General features: G+C 30.0%; 4 protein-coding genes and 2 long non-coding RNA genes across 12 annotated transcripts; 2 read left to right on the forward strand and 4 right to left on the reverse strand.

Moving 5' to 3' along the window:
- The first annotated feature begins 19 nt into the window (after positions 1–19).
- On the forward strand, positions 20–12,079 carry Slif (cationic amino acid transporter slimfast). 4 transcript variants are annotated; one of them, XM_072021393.1, is made up of 11 exons: positions 20–486; positions 8,177–8,358; positions 8,751–9,001; positions 9,550–9,678; positions 9,900–10,160; positions 10,413–10,702; positions 10,782–11,122; positions 11,200–11,363; positions 11,447–11,613; positions 11,685–11,793; positions 11,895–12,079. In XM_072021393.1, exons 3-11 carry the CDS (start codon positions 8,773–8,775, stop codon positions 12,014–12,016), a joined length of 1,812 nt encoding a protein of 603 aa, XP_071877494.1. In that variant the 5' UTR covers positions 20–486; positions 8,177–8,358; positions 8,751–8,772; the 3' UTR covers positions 12,017–12,079. The 4 variants fall into 4 exon arrangements, with proteins under 4 accessions (XP_071877494.1, XP_071877508.1, XP_071877502.1 ...); XM_072021407.1 differs by having other exon boundaries at positions 9,565–9,678; XM_072021401.1 differs by having other exon boundaries at positions 8,177–8,305.
- LOC139997013 (uncharacterized) lies at positions 1,668–3,880 on the reverse strand. Its single transcript, XR_011802509.1, has 2 exons — positions 2,717–3,880; positions 1,668–2,599 (listed from the first exon to the last, which is right to left on the reverse strand). It is a non-coding gene; the product is annotated as an uncharacterized lncRNA (long non-coding RNA).
- On the reverse strand, positions 4,895–5,982 carry LOC139997035 (uncharacterized). The gene is made up of 2 exons (XR_011802521.1): positions 5,323–5,982; positions 4,895–5,225 (listed from the first exon to the last, which is right to left on the reverse strand). It is a non-coding gene; the product is annotated as an uncharacterized lncRNA (long non-coding RNA).
- On the reverse strand, positions 11,447–21,286 carry Pex23 (tectonin beta-propeller repeat-containing peroxin 23). 4 transcript variants are annotated; one of them, XM_072021313.1, is made up of 25 exons: positions 21,137–21,286; positions 20,222–20,477; positions 19,948–20,130; positions 19,480–19,632; positions 19,302–19,394; positions 18,992–19,172; positions 18,693–18,916; positions 18,410–18,613; positions 18,157–18,335; positions 17,943–18,075; positions 17,629–17,855; positions 17,410–17,541; positions 17,179–17,335; positions 16,943–17,105; positions 16,771–16,874; positions 16,553–16,692; positions 16,125–16,473; positions 15,902–16,052; positions 15,622–15,818; positions 15,332–15,541; positions 15,149–15,250; positions 14,937–15,072; positions 14,677–14,868; positions 13,912–14,069; positions 11,447–13,829 (listed from the first exon to the last, which is right to left on the reverse strand). In XM_072021313.1, the coding sequence occupies exons 2-25, from the start codon at positions 20,444–20,446 to the stop codon at positions 13,779–13,781; spliced, it is 4,044 nt and encodes a 1,347-aa protein (XP_071877414.1). In that variant the 5' UTR covers positions 20,447–20,477; positions 21,137–21,286; the 3' UTR covers positions 11,447–13,778. The 4 variants fall into 4 exon arrangements, with proteins under 4 accessions (XP_071877414.1, XP_071877406.1, XP_071877438.1 ...); XM_072021305.1 differs by lacking the exon at positions 21,137–21,286 and adding an exon at positions 20,592–20,843 and having other exon boundaries at positions 20,222–20,480; XM_072021321.1 differs by lacking the exons at positions 11,447–13,829; positions 13,912–14,069; positions 21,137–21,286 and adding exons at positions 14,179–14,438; positions 20,592–20,845 and having other exon boundaries at positions 20,222–20,480.
- A 221-nt stretch (positions 21,287–21,507) lies between these two features.
- LOC139996921 (uncharacterized) lies at positions 21,508–25,265 on the forward strand. The gene is made up of 3 exons (XM_072021463.1): positions 21,508–21,793; positions 21,866–22,233; positions 22,314–25,265. Exons 1-3 carry the CDS (start codon positions 21,669–21,671, stop codon positions 22,916–22,918), a joined length of 1,098 nt encoding a protein of 365 aa, XP_071877564.1. The 5' UTR covers positions 21,508–21,668; the 3' UTR covers positions 22,919–25,265.
- LOC139996925 (putative inositol monophosphatase 3) lies at positions 24,957–26,542 on the reverse strand. The gene is made up of 5 exons (XM_072021477.1): positions 26,139–26,542; positions 25,732–25,980; positions 25,488–25,648; positions 25,308–25,425; positions 24,957–25,224 (listed from the first exon to the last, which is right to left on the reverse strand). The coding sequence occupies exons 1-5, from the start codon at positions 26,395–26,397 to the stop codon at positions 24,983–24,985; spliced, it is 1,029 nt and encodes a 342-aa protein (XP_071877578.1). The 5' UTR covers positions 26,398–26,542; the 3' UTR covers positions 24,957–24,982.
- Positions 26,543–26,588: the final 46 nt, after the last annotated feature.

Genomic DNA, 26,588 nt, shown 5'->3' on the forward strand with positions numbered 1-26,588 from the left:
TAGTAAAAAATATTACATACAAAAATTCTGTAATGATTCAAATTGATTGAAATGATTGAAATTGCTATGATTGGTGTATTGTCTTATTAACAGATTATGAGTTTAGAAAGTATAATTATGACGAATGTAAAATCGTTTAGGTGTAAGGAAAATAAGAGAATTGAAGTTGTTTATGTACACTTGAATGATATACAGGCTTCTTTCCCCCAAGCAAGGAATCCAAAGTTTTCGAGTGGTAACGTGGCCGCTTTAAAATCATGGTGGGAGGTGATTGAGGTTTATTAGCTAGCAGACAGGTGGAAGCGAGCATCGTGATATTAGAGCACATTATTAGTTTGCGATCGTCCTCCGGTGCGACCGGTTTTACAGTGCCGACCTACTTCCGATTCAATTACGTATGTTCATCCTGTCCGGACAAAGTGACTTTACATGTGAGAAATTTTCCACGCACCTAGTTTCCTTCCTAACGCGCACCTTCGAAGTCAGGTAAGGATAATGTCGTTCGCGTTATACGTTTTCCTCAACAATAAACAATAATTGCTTTTCGTACTCTCATACATAGAGATTAAATTTATATTAATATATATATATATACTATATAGCCTATACTTGAATTATGGAATATTTTTACACCTTCTCATAATTTGTAATAACGAATACGCGCGCGTACATGTGTGCGTGTGTCATTTTTTATCTATTTTTACAAATACATACTCATTTCATACGCGCAAATACATCTATGAATAAATACTCAGGTAATTTTTGTTTTTATCTTTATTCCTGTTTTAACACAACGATGGTATTCTATATAGAGATGAATATGAACATGTGCTCGTTTGTTGTATGCGTCGTAGAATATATACAAACGACACAAGTAAAGGGTAGAAGGTTGTTACCGGCTCTTGGAATCTTTCTCTGGATAGGAATCGGTGTAAGACTGTCTTGTGTGCGATATCTACAAAAAGAAATTTATAGTTTTTATTTATTTTTGTTTTATTTTTATTTATTATTTCTTCCGTAACACTTTCTAATAAGTAGTTAGTAATAATTACTAGTAATAATAAACGTTTTTATTTGCAACTTGTAACGATGATTAGTAAGTAAGCTTATAGTATAATTATTAACAAAGCTAAAGTATTAGCAATAAGCAATATATTTCTTCGCAAAACGTCAGTGTCAATAGAAAATACACTTTTTGCAAAACAATTATAGATTGCGAATTTTATTTTTAATGGAATTTCTTGAAATGGAAGATAGTCAGAATGTTTAGCGATGACTGACTGATAATTTATACTATTCATAAATTAATTATTAATGAAAATATAACGTTGTATTTTGATAAATGGTTTGCCAGTACAAAAAATATTTATATTGCAAATCGTCGTTATAAAAAGAATTAGCTATTATTGTTATAAATAAATGCATGAAATCGAATAATTCGGGCGTTACTAGTGATTTATTATACCGTGAGAATCGACTTGTTGATTCATCGCTATCATCTTAACGTCATTTGATAAAATGATTGATAGCATTAGGTGATCAAAGAAATTTAAATAACAAGCTGTATATCATTATTGAATACATGTATTACTTATAAAACAGAATTAATTATAAATTGAATGAAATGAACCGGAAATTATCTACCAGAAATGATCAAAAACGAGATATGATACCAATTTATCTTTATTTCGTATGTATCTCAGAATATACTTTTGATAATCTTATTTTAATCATTCGAGCCTATCTTTGAGACACTTCAAAACCTAAGATAAAATATTAATTGTTCATTTTCGGGAATGAAGAAATTCAAAGGATGCTTATTCATTTATGTCAGTTTCGTGTAAATAGAGTGATAGGTAATTAATGGTAAAAATTGACAATATTCTACTTTCATTTAACATGATTAGTGGTTTGCAATAAAAAATGCAGTTTTATTTTTAATCATAATTCTACGATTAAGAACGACGATATATTATTCTTAGATTTCTTATCCAAGTTTGTAAATGGAGCGATATGATAAGAAGACCAAATGTCACCTGTTTTTAACTGCGATCTTTCAATTTTTATTATTGAATTATATAACAAACTAATTAATAAATTTGATTGATAATTTGAGTAATTTATTTGTTTGATCGGAACGTCACTGATTTATTTTATCAGTTTATCGAACGTAAGATTTAAAAGATATCAGCAACTTTCAAAAATATAGGTTCTAGAAGATATAGTATTGCTTTTCTAACTGATCACGGATTAGGACTGAATCTGGTCCATGCCAGTAATGGCTTACAAGAATTCTGCTACGTGGTCTGATATAGATATAGAAATGAAGTGAGGCAGTAACACTAAGAAGTATTGGAGATACGTTGGCCATTGATCAAGACAGTACTTCTTTAAAAGAAAAGAATTTTTAGTAAGATTATACGTTACGTGATCCGTATTTACGTGTATAGCGTTTGTTACGTACATGATTTTCATTTACTCTGTAGTTGTGTAGTGTAGATACAAAAAAACTCCTTTCTCCTTCATTAGTACATACTTTCAATCCGCATACCTGGCTACATGTGTAATATTTGATACTCCAACTAAGGATACGTATCAGCTAAAAAGAATTTTGCAAGAGATTAACTTTGCGAAATATTTTGGTTTTTCTGAATGTCACGTAATGCTTATTGTCTGTTCGTAGAAAAAGCGGATTCAATTACGGTTATCTCTATACCTGTTCACACGTAAATTTTTCTCGAGGCGTTTCAATTATTTACTATTGTTTCCATTCCACCGTGTTGAGTTCATTTTTCCTGTTTTATCTGTTTTTATAACTCGTTCTCGTTACGTCGTTATTGTTCCCTTTTTATGACAACGGTTATAAAAGTGAAAATATAGATTTCAAGGATCAACGAGTTGCCATCGATACTCACATATGTACGTAACACGTATGCAATATACTCCGGTAGTGCAACAAACATTGTGTACAAAGGACCGCCGCTGAAATTCTTGATTAATTGATGTCAAGTTGTCTATAACTGCATGTATAATAATTGCTTGATTTGTTATATAAATATTATATTTGAATCACGAGTTTGTTCAATAGAAGATTATGTTTGTGTAACAAATACTTTGTCGAGACGTCCGATCGAAATGTGTTTACACATTAATCGCAGTCTGACATCATGCGCAATCGAGTTTCGCTAATCCGAATAATTTCTTACAAATTATAATTACATCAATGAAATTTCATTTCTCCTTTTTTCCATAATTAATAAAACGAATGCGGAACTCGATAATCCGGATTTGGATCATTCGATCCCGATAATCCGGATTGATCGAGATTGATCCGGTTTCACATGTTGACTACTGTGGTGTTAACATGTGACCCAAGTTACTAAATGTTTAAGAATGATCAAAATAAGATAAATTTCATGGATTGACTAATTTTCAATTGTGTCAATAATTTAGATAACAATGTTTAAAAAAAGAGCGCAAATACAATTGATATTTTACAGAAGTTAAATGTTATGATATAATATATTTTAATTTATCGCTGTTTCCAAATATAAAATTCGCGTGACAATCAATGCACGACGTTGACGAAATCTGGATGAATAATCATACTATTTTTACATTGAATGTTTGTTTATTCGAAACTTGTTCATCTGAAATTTAGATTTTTCTCTTCTACAGCTTCACCTCCATTTTTCTTATTTCCTTTTCCTTTCTCTTAAAGCTCACAATGTACCGTTAATTTTACGATTCATAAAGGGGTATCATTTTTAAAAATTCTGTAAATTTACAAATTTCTATGGACTTGCTTCACTTTACATAGGGAACGGTCCAGGTTATGATCGCTTATCAATGATTACGGTTCGATAGGCGATTTAAGCCGAATTTATACCTACCATTTTGGAAGATCATCGCGAATGACTCATCTACAGTGAATGTAAAAGATGAAACCTATAGTACACTATATCAGCTCAATTCATGGTCATTTTGGACAACAACAGTGTTTTTTAATGGTTATCGAAAACTAAAAGATGTAAATTTGGCTAAAGACACGCGGAACATATCCTCGGCCTTACCCGGTGTCAGGCATCAGTAGCCTAGTTGGTGAAATTGCTATATGGTTCGCATATGGTTTGTAAATAAAGACATTACGCAAAGGCTCGTTCGAAGGGGATCGCGCAATGGGGACACGGTACCACTGCGTCTCTCCTTAATTGGTCTGTAACCTTGTCACGTTGACCAACCTGGGTTCTGCACAATCTGTTTGGCTCCCTATCGCACCAATGTCACTGAAAATTCTAATATCGATCAATTCGCAGGTTTATCCGATGAAATTTCACAGTACTCGACTGACGTGATCAATAATGCTTAATCACGACACTACAGAGATAAAATGATAAAGACTCGAGAAATATTTCTAGAGGTGAAAGAAAAATAAAAGAATTCATATATTAGATCATTTGATAAGATATATAAGATCTTATAGGTTTTTAAGTGGTCTTAAACTACTTCCCGTTTTTCGTTATACAGGATGTTTGACAGTGTGATACGACATGACAGTTATAAACAAAAACACTTGTAGGTTATTTCAATTAGTCGATATTACCGACACGAAAACTTTGAGACTTGAGGTAGCATGAGGTCCTAATTAAGATAATCAATCTCTCAAGCGGCATTGCTACAAATTTAATAACTGGCTCGAAATTTCAAGACATTAACTTTCATACGATATGTTTCCATGCTTGGTGTTTACTTTGTTCTTCAGGTGATTCTATATTTTGAAACGTGCGATTATCGATACGTCTCGAGACTTTCGTGCTGCAAGACGAATAATCTCACTTACTATTAAATATTTACAGTGCAACTTCAACGAAGAATATACAGTGACTATAAAAAGTATTCTTACATCATTTTGCTTATTATAGCATTTACGTATTAATTAATTAAGACCTAGCATATTAAGTTTCATATCAAACTGTAACATGTAATATATAAATATAATATGAAAAATACAAGTATAAATAGTTTTTGTAGCCATTGTATATTACATTTTTGATAATTGTACATCTATAATTGTATATCGTGGAAATTGGAAATCAAAGAACTAATAATTTAGTCATAATTCACCGTGTTCTCGTATATGTCAGCATATATATATATGTACGTGTTGTGGATATCGTAAACGTGGCGTAATTACAGCGATGCGATGATCGGGGAATCCTAATGCACTGCAGATAGGAAAATAGAAATCAAGATGCGTTACGCGTATGGTCGTAAATATATACGTAATGACAAGAGTCATTCCTCTTAGTCTTTTTAATTTACCGATCACGATCGTCGTTTAAAGAGATCAAGGTGATTCACAAACGTAATGATTGACAATTGTCAACAACTTGAGACACTGTTAGACAAAAGAATTCTAGAGAATCTATTCATTAAGAATTAAGTAAACAGTGAATCTTTAATAAATATCAAGAAATGTAACATAATATAACTTACATATTGTTTTATCAATAATAGACATTTGATAGAAACCAGATTAAAGATCCAAAAATATTAATTAAAATGAATATTTTAAGCATAATTTAAAAAGAAAGTAATTTATTATAGTATTATAAACAGTTTGATTTTATAAAATAGAAAAATACTTTAAATATGAAAAAATAAATACTTTACTCACAATAATAATATACGTAATTTTAGAAATACTAAAATAGCAGTAAAATTAAAAAAAAAAATAATAATCTTTAGTAAATTGACTGGAAGAAAAAATGACAAATAGATTATTGAAGATAACAAATGAACAAAAATATTAAAGATAACTACCTGACCCTTGAAGAATAAATACCAAGATTTTTGACGTGTCGGTAAAGAATCTTTGTTATCCTTGAACAAAATATCTATGCAAACTATCTGACGCAAAGTATTGAAGTTTATGCTAATGATTCAACTTGAATTTTATTTCGATATTGTGATTTAATGTCTTGTTTCAATTATATCCTTGTATTCATTATATCCTTGTTAAAGCTATTTTAGCTCTACCTATACGAAAAAGTTGTTGTATGCAAGTTGTATTGTCCGTTGCAGCAATATAGTTGTGCAACGAACACATACATATATCATATACCTATACTGGGTGTTCCATTTAACTATAGCTCTTTACACGAGTTGTAGCTCTAAAATGTTAGAATATGAAAAAGATTTCATTGCGGAAGATCGAAAATTGATTGCTGAAAATATTTTAATTGATTAATTTAAATGATATTTAAATTTTAATTTTGTCAAATTTAGTGTATGAAAGACGCAGAAAATGAATTGTTTCTTATCTTTTACACGTTATATTCTATAATTATTGATGTATTTTTATGAATAAAATACCGACATATTTTTTATACTAACAATTATGTGAATCTCTGCAGTAAAAAATGTTAAATTATAAGAAGCTTTCAAAAAAAAGACGACGTTAACAATAACCATCATTACTTAAACTCCATGAAACGTAAGGGCGCGTACAACTCAGATGTCGAGCTATTTCTCAGCTTTTATAATAAAATCAGCTTCTACTTATTTTCTTTTTCGGGCATTTAAGCTATACAACAGAGAAAACACCATTAAAATCCGTTCAGTAGCTTTACGTGATGTAAGTACAAACAGACAGACAAAAATTCTAAAAATTAGCTTCTTTGACTTTGTAGCTTCTTGAATGATTGTTTTATTTTTTTTTTTTTTTATTTAATGTACAGACACAATCCTTTTACTGTTTTTTTATTATATGTACACATATGGATAAAACGATGTCTCGATTGAAGTATAAAAACACGTACAAATATATATATTTATACATGTATATATATAAAATAAAGGTGATCCAGAAACCTTTAAAGTATCTGCTTTTCGGTAATGAACACGTATACCAAATAATACCTACATCATTTGAAATAAATTTCAGTTAATGATCTTTTTTATCTTCTACCGTTTCAGAGCTCATAGCTTGAGCAAATTACGTGAAAACCCCTGTACGTAGCTTTTAATTACATCATGTATAAATCAATCTAGGATACAAGTAGCGTTAATATAAAATTATGGGTGTACGGAGATGATTAGTACGAGAACTGCAAGAAACATTGCTGGCCTTTCTAATGCATTTCAGAAAGGTAAACATTGCATTTACTATTAATAGTCATGTATCTGAATATTACAAAATTTCCGTGGTATTTGCTTGAAGATAAAGATTTGCAAACGTTCTTGAATAAATTTGATATTGTTAAGATACAGATATCGTTCCTTCGTATTATATTAGATGTCATATCAATAATTTTCATTAAATTTTATTAATCGATTTCTGGCAAAGGGAGATTATATCGAAAAAATTCAGAGATGCTATAATTACAAAAGATACGAATATTGTGCTTATGTGTGAATGTGAATAGAGTGCTTTTATGCTTTTTATCTTCGCTATCTTTATTATTTATTAAATTAATTACATTAGTTTCAAGAGCAAAAGTTAATTAATCTACCTCTTGTCATCCTGACTGAAATGTGCGCCATATGATATTCCCATCAACATTTTCGTAAGATGATAACGACAGAACAGTGTCTAATATCTATATACATTCTAGTAAGCAAAAGAAAAAACATATTTTTTGTGCAAGATTTTGTGATATGAAAAGAGATATTAGATAAGGCAACCATTCATAAACGTAAGTTGTGTAATAGTTCTGTATTATTCTGGATTCTGTATGTAGGTTGAAGAATTATTTAGAAATAATCAACAATCGTTTTTATTGTATTGATCTTATTGTATGATTTATTATCTTCATAAAACATTATCTATCATTATCGTCGTGTAGAAATGGTTATCGGTGCTCGGAATTTGCAGTACCTCACCATATCTATTACCACCACCATCCCTTATTTCGCAAAATTCTCTTCATTTAAGTAGATTTATTATGGATCAAGAAGGAAGTAGATACGTACTGAGCTCCAAGAATCAAAGTGACCACGACTTCGAGTAGCTAGCACCAAAATATTGTCAGACACTCTTCAGACATGAATCTGTATAAATATGAAACTTAATCTACTAATTATTCACGAAAGAATCAGTGAGATTAATAATGAAAATTGACTTGTTGCTTCATGATTGTTTAAGTATACATAGGAATATTTTTATGTATTTCAGATGTGGAACCCCGAGTTTGGAGTTCAAATAACAGCAAGTTACATTCTTCTTGTTCAAACGCCTTACTTCTATCAGTGTTCACTGGAAGAATATTGAATGATCTTGGAACCTTGGAACCATCGAACCTTGGTACTTTAAAACTTCAGGATACCAAGCTCAAAATTAATCATCCCTCGCTACATGTATATATTAGTCTTATCGTATTTTTAGTTCTATTAAACTGTAGCTTTATTGTATCCAATTTTATTAAAATTTCATTTTATTGTACTAAGGTTTATTAAATTATAGCTTTATTATATTTCATCTTCTTTATATTATTGTTTCTTCTTTTCTTTTATTCTTTCTTCTTTTTTATATTATTGTTTCAATATATTTAGTTTTACTAAATCTAGTTTACTATTTAATTTATTAAACAGTTTAGTTTATAATTTAGTTCAGTTCGCTAAATTTAATTTAACGGTACTTTCATTGAATTTAGCTTCTTTAAATTGTATCTTTAATGTATTTAATCTTATTACAAGATAAACGATTAAAAACAACAAGTTAAACCACAAATATTATTTTTTGCGCGAAGGAAGTGAAAAAGCTCGGGTGCCATGGCGAGCCGAATATGGAAGGTATTAACTCGGAGACGGATCGATGAGAACATCGAGAGCAAAAGCGAGCTAGCTCGGGTTTTAGGCTTGTTCGACCTCACAGCACTTGGCGTGGGTTCGACCCTCGGCCTCGGTGTTTATGTCCTTGCTGGCAGCATCGCCAAAGAGACGGCTGGACCAGCCGTTTGCATCGCCTTTCTCATTGCAGCTATCGCTTCCGGATTTGCCGGTAAATTAAGATCGCATTCGCGCCTGTTGCCCGGATATTGACAATTTGTTCTTATCAAAAACATTATTAATTAAACAAGCCTCGTGATAACGCCTGGCAAAGGTTTTTGTAGATATACGTTTTATAGATGTAGACTACGAATGTTTATGCATTTATGGAAAATTTAAAGATACATATATGTTCTTATGACACGAAACGCACTTAATATGTAAAAATATAGGAATATCTGAAGTATAGTAATTGTTACAGTATTTAATTAGTGAAACAAATATTTGCTTACATTCTCTTATTTTAATTATGTTCATCAAAATATTGCATAAATATCTTTATATTATTTATATAAAATATTCTTACGAGAAGAATTTTATTACAAACGTGTTTTGTTAAAGCTTATGTTTAAAATTAACAAATGACTTATGGTGAACAGAAGTACTTTCACTGTTTCACTTTTAAAATATTATATACTATATAAAATATGATATTAATTCGAAAATATAGCTCCTTAATAATGAGTTGCGTATATAAAGACAGTCATTTTGAATTTACAGGAATGTGTTATGCAGAATTTGCTTCTAGGGTTCCCAAGGCAGGATCTGCATATGTTTACAGTTACGTGACAGTGGGAGAATTCATTGCTTTTATCATAGGATGGAATTTAATTTTAGAGTATGTAATAGGTGAGCAGACAAAGATTGTGAAAACCATAATTACTCTGTCTAAAACTCGATCGAAGATAAATATTCTTAAAGGAGTACTTGTTTTTCCAAAGAGTATTAATTTTATCAAAACGTATTAGAGTCTACTATTCGTAAAAAACAGTATTAAAATGTTTTGCACAATTAAAATAAAAATATTTGTCTAATTGTTCAATTTATATATACATATACTCCTCGATCAGGTACAGCAAGCGTCGCTCGAGGACTTAGCGGTTACTTGGATGCGCTGACAGGAAATGTGATACACGAGAAATTGGAAGCCGCAATGCCTATAAACATCTCGTTTTTATCAAAATACCCAGATTTCTTTGCATTCGGTGTAGTAATGCTTCTTGTAATCTTACTAAGCGCGGGGGTGAAGGAATCGTCAATTTTAAATAATATATTCACTGTAATAAATCTGGTTACCATTTCAATAATTGTAGTGGCGGGGTCCTTTAAAGGTAATAATTGCAAATTATCATTTAAAATTAAAATACCGATCAAGCTTTTCTCAAGACTGACCCCCACCATATCATCCAGTTATCTTGTCACTCGGTGTCTTATAATTTCTCTTTAATCACGATTTATCTGAATCTTTAATATTAAACAGAGTCTGTAAATATTTGTGAAAGAAAGACCTTGAGCGTGCAATTTAGTTTGTCTTATCATCTAAAAGCTTAGTGACCTTTGCTGATTTGATTGTTACGTTTTAGCTGATCCAGCTAATTGGAGGATATCGGTGGAGGATATACCCAAGGACAAACCCGAAATACATGCAGGATCAGGAGGCTTTATGCCCTTTGGTATAAGTGGAATAATGATCGGAGCGGCAAAATGCTTCTACGGTTTCGTCGGTTTTGATGCTGTGGCAACTACCGGTGAAGAAGCTAAAAATCCTCAACGCAATATACCCATAGCCATCGTTGTTTCCTTAATTATAATCTTAATGGCTTATTTTAGTATCTCAACCGTGCTAACTATGATGTGGCCTTACTATGACCAGGTACATTCATACACGAGTTAAATTTTAATTGGAGCTCTTGTTATTGTTATATTTATAAAAAAATATTTTGTATATTTAGAATGTCGATACGCCATTTCCATATGTTTTCGATAAAATTGGATGGACTACTGTTAAATGGATCGTTAATATTGGTGCGGCATTTGCATTATGTACAAGCATGCTTGGGGCAATGTTTCCTCTACCAAGGGTACTTTACGCTATGGGTAGCGATGGGATAATTTTTAAGCAACTTGCAATAATACATCCGAAAACAATGACACCCATTTTCGGCACAGTGGTCTCTGGATTATTTACAGGAATCATGACACTTATTTTTGATCTTCAGCAATTAATTGACATGATGTCTATTGGAACATTGTTGGCATACGCAATAGTGGCGGTATCCGTTTTAATATTAAGGTATATGAGGGCAATAATATTCAAATATGTTTATTTGTTAATTACACTAAATCTAACATATTTATTGTATCATTTAGATATCAACCGAAGGAGTGCGCATCAAATACTCGTTCTGTATCAGCAATGAATGACTACAAGGTAACGTCAATCAGTATATTAAAACAAATTATTAATTTACAGAATCAGAAAGAAGTAACTGAGATGTCTAATAAAGTTGCAAAATACAGTATTGGAATTTTATGTAAGTATTAAACGGGGGAAAAAAGTTATTTACCAATTTTAACATAATTAACATCATTCTTATATGTTTTATTATTGTTACAGGTATTGTTATATTTATTACTGCACTTTTTATTAATTCTGTAGATACTACAGCATTAGGCAGCAATGTGATAGAATTAGTGATATTAATCGTACTTGTAAACATATTATTATTAGTTATGATTATTATTGCAAGACAACCTACTCAAGACATTGATTTAGCATTTAAGGTAAATCTTCTAAAACAAACTATAAGAACAAAACAATTAATATCATGTTTAATTATCTCTATCATTTGCAGGTGCCATTAGTACCACTTCTTCCATGTTGCAGTATTTTCATAAACTTATATTTGATGTTGCAGTTAGATAGTTTTACTTGGATCAGATTCGCTGTTTGGATGCTTATAGGTACATACATATACGTACAAAATGTTGATAATATTTGAAAGAGAAACCAAAAGCATTATAGCCTATAATCATATGTTGTTAATTATCTTTATTTTTCACAGGTTTTGCTATTTATTTCTTTTATGGCATATCTCACAGCGAACAAGGAAAAAGAGATAAAAGAGAAGCAGAAATGTTAAAACGAAAGTACGCGGACAAAGTTAGAATCGTAACCAGATTCTAATAATTATCTCGAAATATGTGATATTTTTTGTATATTTTAATAAAAATTGCTCAGAAAGAATAATCTTAGATATTACGCATGTGAATACTGTGGCAATTTTAAAATACGAGCATATTCATCTTAATACTACATCTTTCAATATTTTTTAATAAATATAAAATATTAAGATAGGATATCATCCTGATTGTATAAACTATTTTTTATAAATTATTCTTACAGAGGAAAATAGATTTTGCCATAAAAATTTAAAATCACTTCAAAATTATTTCATTTAGGAAATCTGAGCTACTCTATCGTATATAAGGTTGTGTGAAAACTTTTGTTTTCTTTTGTTTTATACACTAAAATGTGTCGATATATACTGTACATATTTCATTACTTATTTAGATACCGATTTCATGGATGAAATATATTGTTTTATATTATTTATTGCGTATTTATTAGAAAAATATATCATTTTAAGGAAAATCAAATTTATTAATAATATAATTTAATTAAATATCTGAAATTATAATACATGTTCATCAATAAGCTGTATATATCAGTATAGACAATGGCATAATACAAGTTCAATGGTTAACATGGCAGAGCTTAATATTATAATTCGAACAGAATAAGCTTCAACATTTATAATAAAAACAGATTTATAATTAACTTATTACTAATGGTATATTACAATTATTCCAATATTACAAATTCATACAAGAGAGAGTCTATAAAAATTTATAATATTTACCTGCAGTAATTTCAAAACATTTTCCAATACTTTAAATTAAGTCTTTACACATAAATACTCAAACGTAAAATTATAGTATTAGAGGCACTACATGAACTTTATTTATACAGGAACATTTAATGTATTGTTTTCTAAAAAGGAATGAGACATTTTTTAAATACAAACCAATGCTTTACTTTATGACCCACCTATTTAAACATTTATATACACGAATTTTTAGCGATCTTTTTAAATGTGCCGTTTTTATAAATAGAAAAAGCATATGATAAGTAAAAGATTACAAAATAAAAAAATACAAAGCGTTATTTGTTTTATATAATTTCGATTCGTTAAATATTTTCATTAACAGCCTCACATTACCATTTTGTTTTTATTACTCCATAATAATAAAAATAATTTATACCTAGGCAAGACATCTTGTATACTTTAATTGAGTTCTAACGATATTATGTAATTATTGAAAAATAAAATTAATGCTTCTTGTACTTTCTATTCAATATGAATTATTTGCTAGTTATTTAAACGCGTATATTTGGAATGTTTTGTAGATTGTTTCAATATAAAATTTTATAATAAAATTATACGAATAGATTTTATTCGAATAGTTTAGTGACGTATTCTATAAATAACCTTATTGATAGTGTTATTTTCTTTGCATATATTTATATCTATTTTCCTTGTTAAATGAAAATAATAGAAAACAAGTAAGCTATTTCATTTTAAGAACAACGTAAATAATTATACATTCAATCAGTATTAATTTTTGTACGTTTTAAGTAAGATAACATCTCTATCATTTATTAAATACATCATAGAGTCCAGCTTGTGTTATAAAATTGAATCAATTGCAAAAGCTAAGCCTATACATACGTGTAAAACATACATATCATTGCACATGCATTGACTTTTCTTATTCATGAAAAATATATGAAAACCAAACAGTAGAGTATTATATTTCTCTATAATATTTCCAATATTGGCTTGTATGTGACTAAAAGGATCATTATCCATCTAAAAGTCAGGCGCTTACTTTGTTTTATTTACAAGTCCTCCTATACTTACATGTTGCCAATTTGCCTGTCATAATAAATGTAACTATGTAATGTGATTCAATGACAATTTAGCTATATAATAAAGCTATATAAGTTATCAAACTTACCCCTATTCCGGTTGCCCAACCAGTCCCAGCAGGATTTTCATCTGTAATACCTATTCTACGACAAAGTATACCAGCTCCTGAAACTGCCCAAACTTGGCCCTGTTCTCTTGCAATGGCAACTTGTCGAAAGCCTTGTTTCGCATTTGCAACAGCCATATCTGGACAATATAAGAGCACATTACATACTGAACATGTAATAAAATAAGCAGGATGAACACTATGATTTTTGTAATCATGAAATAATTAAAAACAGTTCATAATTTCATAGTAAATTCGTAGTAAATTTTAATGTACTACAAAATTCGTAATAAATTTTAGTGTACTACAGAAATTCGTCTAAATTTGTTATAACACAATGCGAGATAAGTTACAACTATATACCTAAAGTATACCTATAGCAGAGAGTGCATTTAAATAAATGGATGTTTTGTGTATATTTCCAGTGTTTACTAATAGCAGGGTTAATACAAAGATTTTTCCAAAATATGCAGCCTTTGGGGATAACACCATATATTTTTCTCTCTTTTCTAGGAAAGATCAGATAGGTTTCTGATGAAATCATTGCATACGCTCTGATAAAACATTATTCGTTATTATTCGTTAGTTCCAATCTTTATCTAACTACACATTAGTGCCAATGCAAATTGTTTCTAAAAATTAAGCTAGCCAAACGTTTAAAGAAGTTACAAAAATCACTCCTGGAATCTATAGGCTTGGGGAATGCTGTCTATTAGTGTCCATTCGATACACAAATTTAACAAATACCTATGTGTATGGGGTCATTCGGCATCACAGGAAGCGTTTGCCAGTGCGTTCCTTCTGGGAAAACGTTCACTTGCACACCATGGCGTACAGATAATTTACCCGCCATATCTAAAGCCCACACCACGTCTTTTCCAACAGAAATCTGTTTCAAATGAGCACCTGATGGTGGTTCAACATTCTGCCATTGTATTCCTGAACAATCAAATAATAATTAGGAAAGATTTCAATAATAACGAAGATATAATCATACTATTATATACCTGTTGGTTTTGCAGGAGTAATACCTAATCTCCAGTAAGAAGAACCATTCTTTCCAACAGCCCATACTTGCCCGCATGGACCACATGAGATACCTACTAAAGCTTGATCACTTGGTATATGTTCCCATGAAACTCCCTATAAATAAATATTAAATAATTTTATTAAAGTAAATATTTATGACATTGATGTTATAAATAATTTGTAAACATACCATGGGGCAAGATTCCGAAACACCTCTTCTAAACAAAGCTTCGCCATTAGAAGCAATGGCCCATATATAAACAGGAGCATCAGAACCAGGTTTCCCAGGTGCCTACAAATAAAAATGTAAAAAGTTACTGTTTTAGCTTTATGTTTTATAAAAAAAGCAATGCGCGTTTTTAATATTCCTTACGTATAAAGAAACATCAAGTAATTTTGTGTTCCCTAATTCTTGCCAGGGTCCACTAGTTGTTAATTGACACCTTCGAAACCATCGTCTTCGTCTAACGTAATCAGTAAACTGTTTTTTACCATGATATTGAGCAGGAAAATCTCTAGCATACTGCCATCCGTCTCTATCGACACCTCCAGGGGTATGAAAATCTACTATCCAATCTGACACCTATTATAAAGTAAAATATTTTAACACAAAACGTTTGAACTTTGTTGCTTGAATATTATAAAGAATATGTATGTCCTTGCCCAATGCCAGTGCATCGATAATAGTTTAGTATGTTCTCGGGTACGTTTATGTCGTCCAGATGCATCACTCCACATGTAACGATCAGTTGGAAGACCATGAGATGTGTATCCAGTTACCGGATTCCAACGCTGATTTTCATAAACATAATAATTGTGAGTATCTACCATGCTGTTTATTCCCGTATTACTATCTAATCCTGTATAAAATAATGTATAAGATTAAACCATACCTCTATGCCTTTTAACAATATAATTTTCTTTTTATTTTAGAAAATATTACCTTTCAGGAATAAACCACCCCAACCACCAGTATATACCCATGCAGTACTACCATATCCTATTCCCCATGTTACACCAACAGAACAAGTTTCAACCTTTTTTAAATGTCCACCCATTTGCCTCCAAAACATAGTAGTTGGATCAATTATTATCTACATAAAATTTTCATTACAATCAAGTTACAGAAAGTTGGTACTAAAATTAATATAGAGGTTATTACGTACAGATATGGATTTATAAAATATGTTACACAATGTCATCAATCCCTTGATTCGTAAATGAGTAATGCTCTGTGGTAATATTCTGTGGCTATAACAAGTAAATTCCGTATCATCGATATAAATTTTATATCCTCGTGATTCACAAACAATTTCTAAAGTGAAATCAGAACCAGGTTTTAACGGACTACCTCCGTTTCTCTCTTCGTCTCCCCATTGTCCATTTTGATATGTATTTCGTACAATTATGTTTTCTTTTAGTCTTGGATTAAAATGTAATGCTACATCATGGCTATCCATTACAGACTTTTGTTTCAGTGATACCATTGAATAACAAACAAAATTAATTGATAGCCTAGAAATTGAAAAAATGTCAAATATTTTGTAATACACAAAAATGTTAATAAATATGATTGTAAATTATTATGTTTTACCTGTCAGCATCATCATGAATACAAGCTGTAATTTTTAGAGAACTGCCATATCCAAAACCATTTTGCAAAACACATTCAAAAGGTAAGCCTTTTCCAGCATCCAATTCTTGTATATAACCATCATTAGATAGTTGATTTTCCTATAAATAATTCATATGTAAAATACTAATGTAAAAATTTGTTGCGTAACATACTTCAGATAAAACATGTTAACTTACTTCTAAGGCAGCAGGGTCATATACATACACATCTCCTAATGCAGTTGTAGCCCATATTGAATTAGGACCAGGTTTCCCATAAACATTATTCATTTTACAAGAAACTAAAAAATATAAAAAATATTTTATATTATCTATTTTTATATTCATTAAACATAACATACTTACATACCTGAGGTTAAGTGCGCTAGCCAGTCTTCCATTTCAGTGTCACTAGAAAACTGTAATCTAAGAACTTTAGAACGAGGCATACGAGGAGTATGAATCGCTATCCGTGGATTACCTGGTTCACTACAGCATATTACACACATAATCTCAGACACAGGAAATTGCATCTGAAAAAACACTAGTTAAAGTCTCATTAAAATATTAGTAAAAAGATTATTTTACATTTCTCATTTAGCTTACAATTGTTGTCGCTCCGTCCGAATTTAAAATAGTTACAATTCCAGAATCTAAAGAACCATTGTCACTACTTATCCATTCTAATTCAATAATGCAATCTTCATATGAAGTACTCCCCTTAACTTTGCATTTTGCATCACCATTCTTTATCCAAGATGATCTGTAATATATCATTATAAATAAGGAGATCTTCAATACATTAATTTCAATTTTATATAATTATCAAAGCCTTACTTCTCAACTACTTTTTCGTATATTGATGGATCGTATTGTACTTTTTGTAATCTTTTTTTTAACTCCTCTAAAATATATATTCTCCATGTCTCGGCTATATCGCCGTGACCTGTACCATTTGTATCTGCAATCCTACAAATTTAAGTTAAATATGTAAGTAATTATGTTTTATTATAAAACAATTTTATGATTTACGCTAATTTACAGTATCAATATTACCATTTCGGAGGATTAGATGTGTCAACAAAACATGCTCCAGCTTCTACTTTATACCAAGAGGTATCACATTCAGCCCAATACATTGCCCCAGAGCTCTCATCTTCTCCGTAAACACCGGAATCACTAGTCAAGTCAGGATCAAAAATACTTCCATCTGTTTCTGGATGAGCTTCAGCACCTACCATGGAGCCAACTGAATGAACAGGGCTCCATGCAGCTGGATTGATCTACATCATTTTAGTTTCAAACATTATTTTTAGCAAGAGATGACTATAAGTGAAAAAATGCGTGAAAAAATTAAATTATCTATTAACCTTGACAACATTGCCCATCCCTTTTCCGGAAACTACTATAGATTCTCCAGTTTTAGTTAATGACTCATTCGATATAGTTATATTCGCAACGCTAGCTTCGGTTAAATCATCCATATCTAATGAATTCGCCGATCTACAATTTTATCAATTAAGAAAAAAATAACATCATTATAAAATTACAACTAAAATATGTATGAAATAATTAGAAGTTTACCTTTTCTTGCCTTCATTTAGATATATATCCTGGAAAGAAGTTTGCTGTGGATTTTTATTAGAAGTACCATCGTTCGTACGTTGCCATAATTTCAAAGATGTTGGTGTTGGTGCAGAACGAGATTGTTCTTCCCATTCTCTAATCAACATAGTACCTTCGCTAGTACTATGTGGTCGATTCTGTAAATATTATTTAATTAATAAACAATATACTTGATTGTTTGTAGTATTTAAAATTTATGCAAAATAAATACCAATGATCCCCAACTTTGATGCCTCTGTTGTTGAGGAGTACCACACATACTATGTCTATTACTCGATGATAAACTAGCATTGCTACTTGCTCGACTAAGCTGAAGAGGTGCATTTATTAATCTCCATTTTTTACCCGTTAATTCCGATTGTGTAATGCCAGAACGATAATATAAACATCTATCCTCATGACCAATAGCCCAAACCTTCAGAAATGTTAAATATGCATATACACACAACTTATTAAAGATAAATATTTATTCTTTTCAATATGAATTAATTTACCTGATCATTTGGAGCAACAGATACTAGTGACATTTTACTTAACATTTCCACCCATCCAGTGCCAGCACCCATTTGTTCACATACTCCACTCATTTCACCTTTAATGCCTTTTCTGAACCATACATTTCCATCTTGAGTTACAGCCCACACGGCATCTGTACCTACACTAACTTGTATTAATTTTAAATCTTTTTGTGGAGGATCAACTTCTACCCAATCTTCTCCTACAAAATAACATTATATTCATCAGTATGAAAGATTGTATCAAATATTATTATGATAGTATGTGTTATACATACCCATGGGATTTTCTCTAGTAACACCTGTGCGCACGATTGCTTTGCCAATCATTAATACAGCCCATACAAGACCAGTAATTCCAACACTGATTTGACACACTTCATATCCATTTGCTAATTTTATAGTACTCCATCTTTGACCTTCAGGACAAGTTGTACTAGTTCCAACACGAAACATTACCTATGCAAATCATTGTTAAATTTGTAATAACATTATGATAATTGCAATAACCAAAAGTACAAAATTTATTGTTATAAATTATTTAATACATCACTAAAATATTTCAAAAGATTCTTTTAAATATTATACCCTCCCATGAGCAGTTACTGCCCAGACTACAAGGCATCCAGGATTACCTCCAGGTATTTGATTTCCACCCACAGATATGTCAATAAATGGTTCCTAAAAATATATGGTATTGTGCATTTCATAAATCTTTATAAAAATTCTTCAATATTATTATAATGTAAAGATTTAGAAACCTTACCTTAGTTGCATCTTTATGAAGGGGTGCAATAGCACACCATGAATTCATAGCACTATATCTCCTATATCTAACCCATTTCCTTCTCCTGACACAAGATTTCCATTGCTTTTTCGTTGTGAATGTAGCTGGAAAATCAACTGCATATGTCCATCCCTACCAAAATATCAGATTCTCTGTGATCATAACACTTTGTTTCGTTGTTGACAACTGACAACAAATCTACATATAAACAGAAAGTCACAAGAAATATGACAACAGAAGCAATTAAAAATGAATTACTCCATTATTAACTCATTGATAACTACACCCAGATTGTTAATATACAAATTAAAATGTTTTAAATCACAATTCATAAAATGAACATAATCATTGTTATTAATAAAAAATATTAAATCAACAAAGCAAATGAAGTAAATTACAAACAAATAATCTAATCTCTATTATTTAAAGAAATTTTATCATATTTACATCATGATCTAACGGTTGGCCATCTAATGTAGTTTCTATTTGCCAATCACCTTCCCATTGCCAAGCCATGGATGGTAATCTTACTTTATCTCTGCTACGGTCAACTGTACCATCTTGATTAGAAAAATTATACCTATCTGTAGGTAATAATCTCCCACTAAATCCTTCTAAAGGAAGCCAACGCTGTAAATATTGTATTTTATTAAAATCTGAATAAAAATTACATATAAGCATAATTGTAATCACCATTTTTTCAATGACATTTTAAACATACTTCATTTTCATATATTTCCTCTTTGATTCTTATAGGTACATCTAAGCCATGCACGTGTACATAAACTTGACGATCGCCACCTATAGCCCACATAAAATGTGGTACTGCTGATAATTGTTTAAACTCCAGGCCCAAGTACATAAATTCTCTCCACATAGTCCCAGATGTTGATAATCCAAACACACGTCCCTCATTATTTATAGCATATAAATACGAGCTTGGCATTTCAATATTTTAATAGCAAAACACTTTAATTCTCCTATAAAGTAATATTTATATTGATACCAGTGGAATTATACTTCCGTCAATATTATTAGACGCTGTGTTACTGTGTAAATTAATAATGAATTTAAGGACACATGGATAATACCTTTATGTATTTAAAAATAAATACGAATTATCCTCCCTGCACTGCAGGTAATATTAAACAACAGATATAACTTTCTCTACATAAATGTCATAAGATAAAACAATAATCGCGAAAAATTAATCTTAGTTATAATAAATTATTTATATTTTACATTTTACATCATTAAGATTATATATCATGTACATAAAATGTTTTATGTTAAATTGCACTCTATTTTTACGTGAAAATTCAAATTAATAAATTAATAAATTGTCAATCTAAAAATAAAGAACATTTTTCAGAATGACACACAACCAACTGTCATTTACTGATTACAAGTGTGAATAAAGATGTCGATATATTTATCACATAAAGGTGATATCTATTTAAAACTTAAAATATTAATAGACGCAATTTCTGTCATATTTCTTATATAATAGAAGCTTCTTGTACATCATATAATATTTATGCATAATATAAATATTATAATCGACATTGTTATTTTATTTCTATTGAATTTCTTGATTACATGCGTGGTAACTGGTAACACTGCTTCTCAAACTCACCTCTTATGATCCTTTCTTTAGACGTGACAAATCATCTTATTAATTATTTAACCAATGCATCTTAGCATTTATTAAATATATATAAAATTAAGTAATATCTATAATATTTAAATCCCTACTGTTTAATACTTTTTAACCTACAATATTTTTATATTTCAAAAATAAGTAAAATATGAATAAGAATACATATAATAAAATATTTAAAATCTGTAAAATAATTATTTTAATATTATATGACTGATAAATACGGTTTATTAAATATTTTACACTATCACTCCTATACAACAAACTAATTTATTGGTTTCTATGAAAATTTATGCATGTTCTCGTTCTGGAATTCAAAATCCATTGTAAGCGCGACCTAATGAAACATCCAATTGCACGTGTAACGTGCAACTAATTCAAGAGTGGTGCATTTAGTTTAAAATACTGCAAATGTACATGATTTGTAGGTTATCAAACGTTTTGTATATTCAACCTTATTTATATTTTGTAAAATCGTTGTTTATTTGAAGTAAAAGTATTATAGAAAATGGTTGTTTTTACTTGCAACAATTGTGGTGAAACACTACAAAAGCCAAAAGTTGCGAAGCATTACGAATTTCAATGTCGTTCCGCACCCTTTTTAACATGCGTCGATTGTTTCAAAGATTTTCGGTAAGTATTAATAAAATTGGTATTTTTTCCATTATTTTTAATTTATTAAGATGTATCTTTGATTGTTTCAAGAGGTGAGGAATATGTAGTCCATACGAAATGTAAAAGCGAAGCTGAAAGATATGGAGGCAAGGATTATGTTCCAAAAGCTGGTGCAAATAAGGGTGAAAGAAAACAACAAGCATGGATTAATGTAGTAAATAGTCTATTAGATAGTGAAACGAACTTATCAACAGCAGAACGAAACTTTTTAAATACCTTGTCCAAGTATGAAAACATTCCACGTAAAAAAAATAAATTTTTAAATTTCATAAAAAATGCAGTGGGTCATAGAGCAAATCAATCAGTAGTTAATTCTGTGTGGGATAAAATGGAAACAGCTTTTAAAAATAGTACACAAAGTACTAATACACAAAATGAAAAACAACAGCAGGAAAATGGTAAGTTCACAATAATTACTTTAATGCTTATTTAATTATAATTATAAATTTCTGAAACATTATGTTTAATATATGAATAGGTAAAACAAGTGAAAAAGTAAATAATGGAGAAGATGCAAATACACAGCAAGAAAATAATATAGTTGAAAATCAGAATAATGAAAATTTAGACAGAGAAAATCAAAATGAAGATCATTTGAATAAAAATAAAGTGAATGGCATGGGAAATGCTGACGCTGATACTGTTAATAATGTTAAGAAGAAGAAATCGAAAAAGAGAACAGTATCCGAAATAGTAGAGCAAGCCGATGAACCTATTGTCAAGAAGAAAAGTAAACATGCTGTAGAGGCTATAGAAGAACCAGTTTCTAAAAAGAAAAATGAAGATATTGTTATGGATGTTCCTACAAAAAAAAGTGAAGATACTTTACTTTCTGAAACATCAATCAATCACTGTGATGATACTGTAGAAAAATCAACCTTCAACTGGAGAGATACTATCTTAGATATAGTAAAGAGTAAAGGAGAAATTTCCTTAAAAAAATTACAGAAAAAGGTACTTTCACGGTATATGAACTCATGTTCAAATAATATATTGGAAGAAAAAGCATCTAATAAATTCAATAAAAAATTGAAAAAAATATCAGAAATAACCATTTCTGATGAGAAAGTAACTTTAGCTTAAATTGATTGATGTGTATACTCGTACACTTCTTTTCAGAAGAAGTACAATATTATCAGTAACTGTAATTTATAACATTAACATACAACATTATTGCAATGAAAATATAAATTACTTTCACACAAAACAGACTATAAAAAAATACTGTTATGATCTTTATCCTTTTTATGAATCAATGTCTGCGACTTATTTTTAAATACGTTCAATTCTTTATCCTTCTTTCTTTCAAATTCTAAGCTAGCTTTTAATTCTTTTACTGTAAATTCTATTAAAAATTCGTGTTATGACAATAATGTGTAATTGGAGTTCCTACATATTCAACACTAGGATCGTGGAAAATGAATAGTAGTGGACGCCGGCGTCGTAGTGAGTAAAGATACTTACGTGTTCATTTGAGAATAGAATATTGTGTTTGAAAGTGATTGTCCGGGAACAATAACGTTCTATCTTGCTCTCAAAATGAATACATAGTACTATGATTACCGGAGAACTATCTTCGTAATTCTAAACAGTTTGATATTCTGAAAATAGCTCTTGTGAGCGTCGGTTAGAAGCATGTTATCTCAAATACAATAATTGAAGGATTAAACGTTCGATTTAATTGCATTTGTCTTTTCGAATACAGAAATCATGAAGAATTAATTAGGGCGAAGTTTAAATGCTTAAAGTTTTAGTTAAATTAATAATTTAAGAAATCAAGTACCATAAAGTAAGAAAAATTAAATATGTAAATGTGATTGCAACATTCAAATTACAAATGTCATAAGAACTTCGAAAAAAAGAAAAAAATACAAAAAGAGCAGCAGTAGAACTGATGAAATAAGAACATCAAATTAGCCTTATTTTGGAATTTTGAAATTTTTAATTCCAGCTCATGCAGTAAATGCTACATACACATTGATCGTTATTGTAAGTAAAAATAATTAATCTAATTACATTGAACTACATTCATTCGTACAAAATTACGAAACTGCTGAGCACTTTCAATCTGAAATTCCCTGTAAGTGATGAATATGCTTCATTGTATCCGTTTACAGTCTATAGTGAATCTATGACTTGATCTAACAACTTTTCTTTCTACGTTATTCTTTCCTTTTTTCAAAAATATTGTAGACAATAATCAAAGACCTAAATTTTTATATATCCCTAATCACAGTCTCACTTCATTCGTAGCTTAAAAGAAACTGAAAGAAATTGTAAAGTGTAGACACAGATCAATTTTCAGTGAACAAGGTTCTGCGAGTTCTATCGGATAATAAATTCTCGGCAAGTTTCTTATCGTCTATCTGAGAGTAAAAATTTGCGAATTTGCTCTTATATGGATACACAATTTAAGAATACTCTCGGGAACAACTATCAGAAGAAACTCGACACATACCTTAACGTAATCGGCACAAATGCCAAGGACTCGGGTTCGATTTTGGACACTGTAGTCCCAATTTTTCACAATTCTACAGCAATGATTCTGCGAATGCTCTTTAATTGAAATGTTGTGAAGAGCATTTGCAGAATTATTACTGTAGGATTGGGAAAAATTGGGAAGGTCAGATCAAAATCTACAAGAGCATTCTTCTGCTTTTAATTTATATACATTTTCATTTCTTTTTAGTGTGTTCATTTGTTCTTAAAGTTCATGGTATCTTATTCGTATCAACAGTAACAAAATATTGTTATACAAGATGTATCGTAGAAAAACATTTATTGTTTTTTTTTTTTTTTTTAATAAAATGAACAGATAAAACTTGTTGAAAGTATCACAGAATTTATCTAAAATTAGTCTATCAATGAACAACTATAAAATATATAAAATATTGCGACAACAATAAATAGTACAATATTAATTTTTTATAATGTAAAATTATTGTATAGAACATGCTCACTTGGAAGTATTCCAAAAGAATATTAAATATGAAATTTTTTAATAAATATTTTAAACAAATTATTTGCTTAGGATAGATTGAACTCTGGTATCCAGTCTTTAGCATATTTGTGATCTTTAGAAAAGAGTCTTTAACAGGAAGAATGACTTGAAAATTGGTAATAAAATTCAAAGATTTAATATTTATGTTAAATATTTGAAAATTTATCTAAATACCAAGCATGATTACTCATGGTAGCCAAAAGGCCCCATGTAAGTACTTTGGAATCATTTGGACCAAAGCTTATTAACTGTTGATCAAACAATTGAGTAACTGTTCCACCAAGTGCAGTAAGAATTGCAGTTCCAGCACAAATGTCCCACTTTTTTATTGCAGTCATGTGAACATACGCAGTTACATTTCCACTTACAACCTCTAGAAATTTGTAACCTAATCACAGATAATATAATAAATTTACTGATTCATAACAATAGAGCAGAGATTAATCTAAACAATAAAATCAATACAATTACCTGCACCTGCTGCAGAAACAATTTTTACATCTTTGCCAAATGCGATCTTAGTAACATTGTGAATTTGGCCTGCATGTGATTGTGATACAATCAATATTGGTGTTCTCTCATCTTCTAACTAGTTTATTAAAAAGAAAGAATTTGTAGGACATGTTATTGATATTTTTTTGTGTATATTACCTTAAGCAGTACTTGTAAATTTCTTGAAATTGCGTGATTAGTCCATGACCAGAACAAACTAGAATTTTGTTTTGTTTCGAATGGTTTAAATATAACACCTATTATAGGTTTTCCTTTAATAGCAACACAAACCATGGTTGTAACATATTGCAGCAAATTCTCTGAATTACAAATAACATATTAATAGAAGGATAATAACTAATTGGTTATATAATATATAAAAATATATAATTTTTATTGGAACCTGTAAATTCCTTTGTTGCATCAAGAGGGTCAATCCATACTGTAATGTCATTTGTATTTATAATTTCATCCTTAATATCATACTCATTTAAAGTATTAATATTATCTTTTATATTTGACACAGTAACTTTATCACAATCCTTTGATGTTTCCTCTGATATTACTGTTATACTTGGAAATGCTTCACGCAAAGAATGATACATTGCACAATGCGATCTATAGTCTGCTTCTGTTACTGGATCATTTATACCTATCAAAATTAAAAACAGCACGAAATTACTTATGCAATTATGTATGTTGTTATGTATCATATTTTTTATACTATAACACGAACTTTGTAATATATCTGTATCTAATAATGTTCTATATCATTTATACATATATAAATAATACAGATTACTTAATTACCCTCTTTCGTTTTCCCTTTACTTTGTATTTCAAATTTAGCTTGGTTATGAACTGCTATCACTTCAGAACCACCAATTTCTGCTGCTCTTATAGCGGCAGCAAGAAGTAATTTTAAAGAAATATTCTTGTTCTGTACATTTGTATACTTTTGTTCATTTGTATACAAAGTCCGATTCGTATACAAGTATAACAGACTTAACAATATAATGATCCCACAGATAATAGTTTTTCTCGTTCGAATACTCATTCTGATATGCATAATATATTTCTCCCTCCTATTAAATTAACGTACACGCGTGACTTCGATTTATTTAATACAGTGAGACATTGTAATTGTCCCATACGCGGCCATTTTTATTTTATTTGAAATTCCCAGTAACATTAGATCTTTATGTCTATGTGCATGATTGACATGAAACTTGAAAGACATATGTGCTTCCTTTAATTTTA

This window comes from Bombus fervidus, chromosome 2 (genome assembly GCF_041682495.2).
Source record: "Bombus fervidus isolate BK054 chromosome 2, iyBomFerv1, whole genome shotgun sequence".
Lineage (NCBI taxonomy): Eukaryota > Metazoa > Arthropoda > Insecta > Hymenoptera > Apidae > Bombus > Bombus fervidus.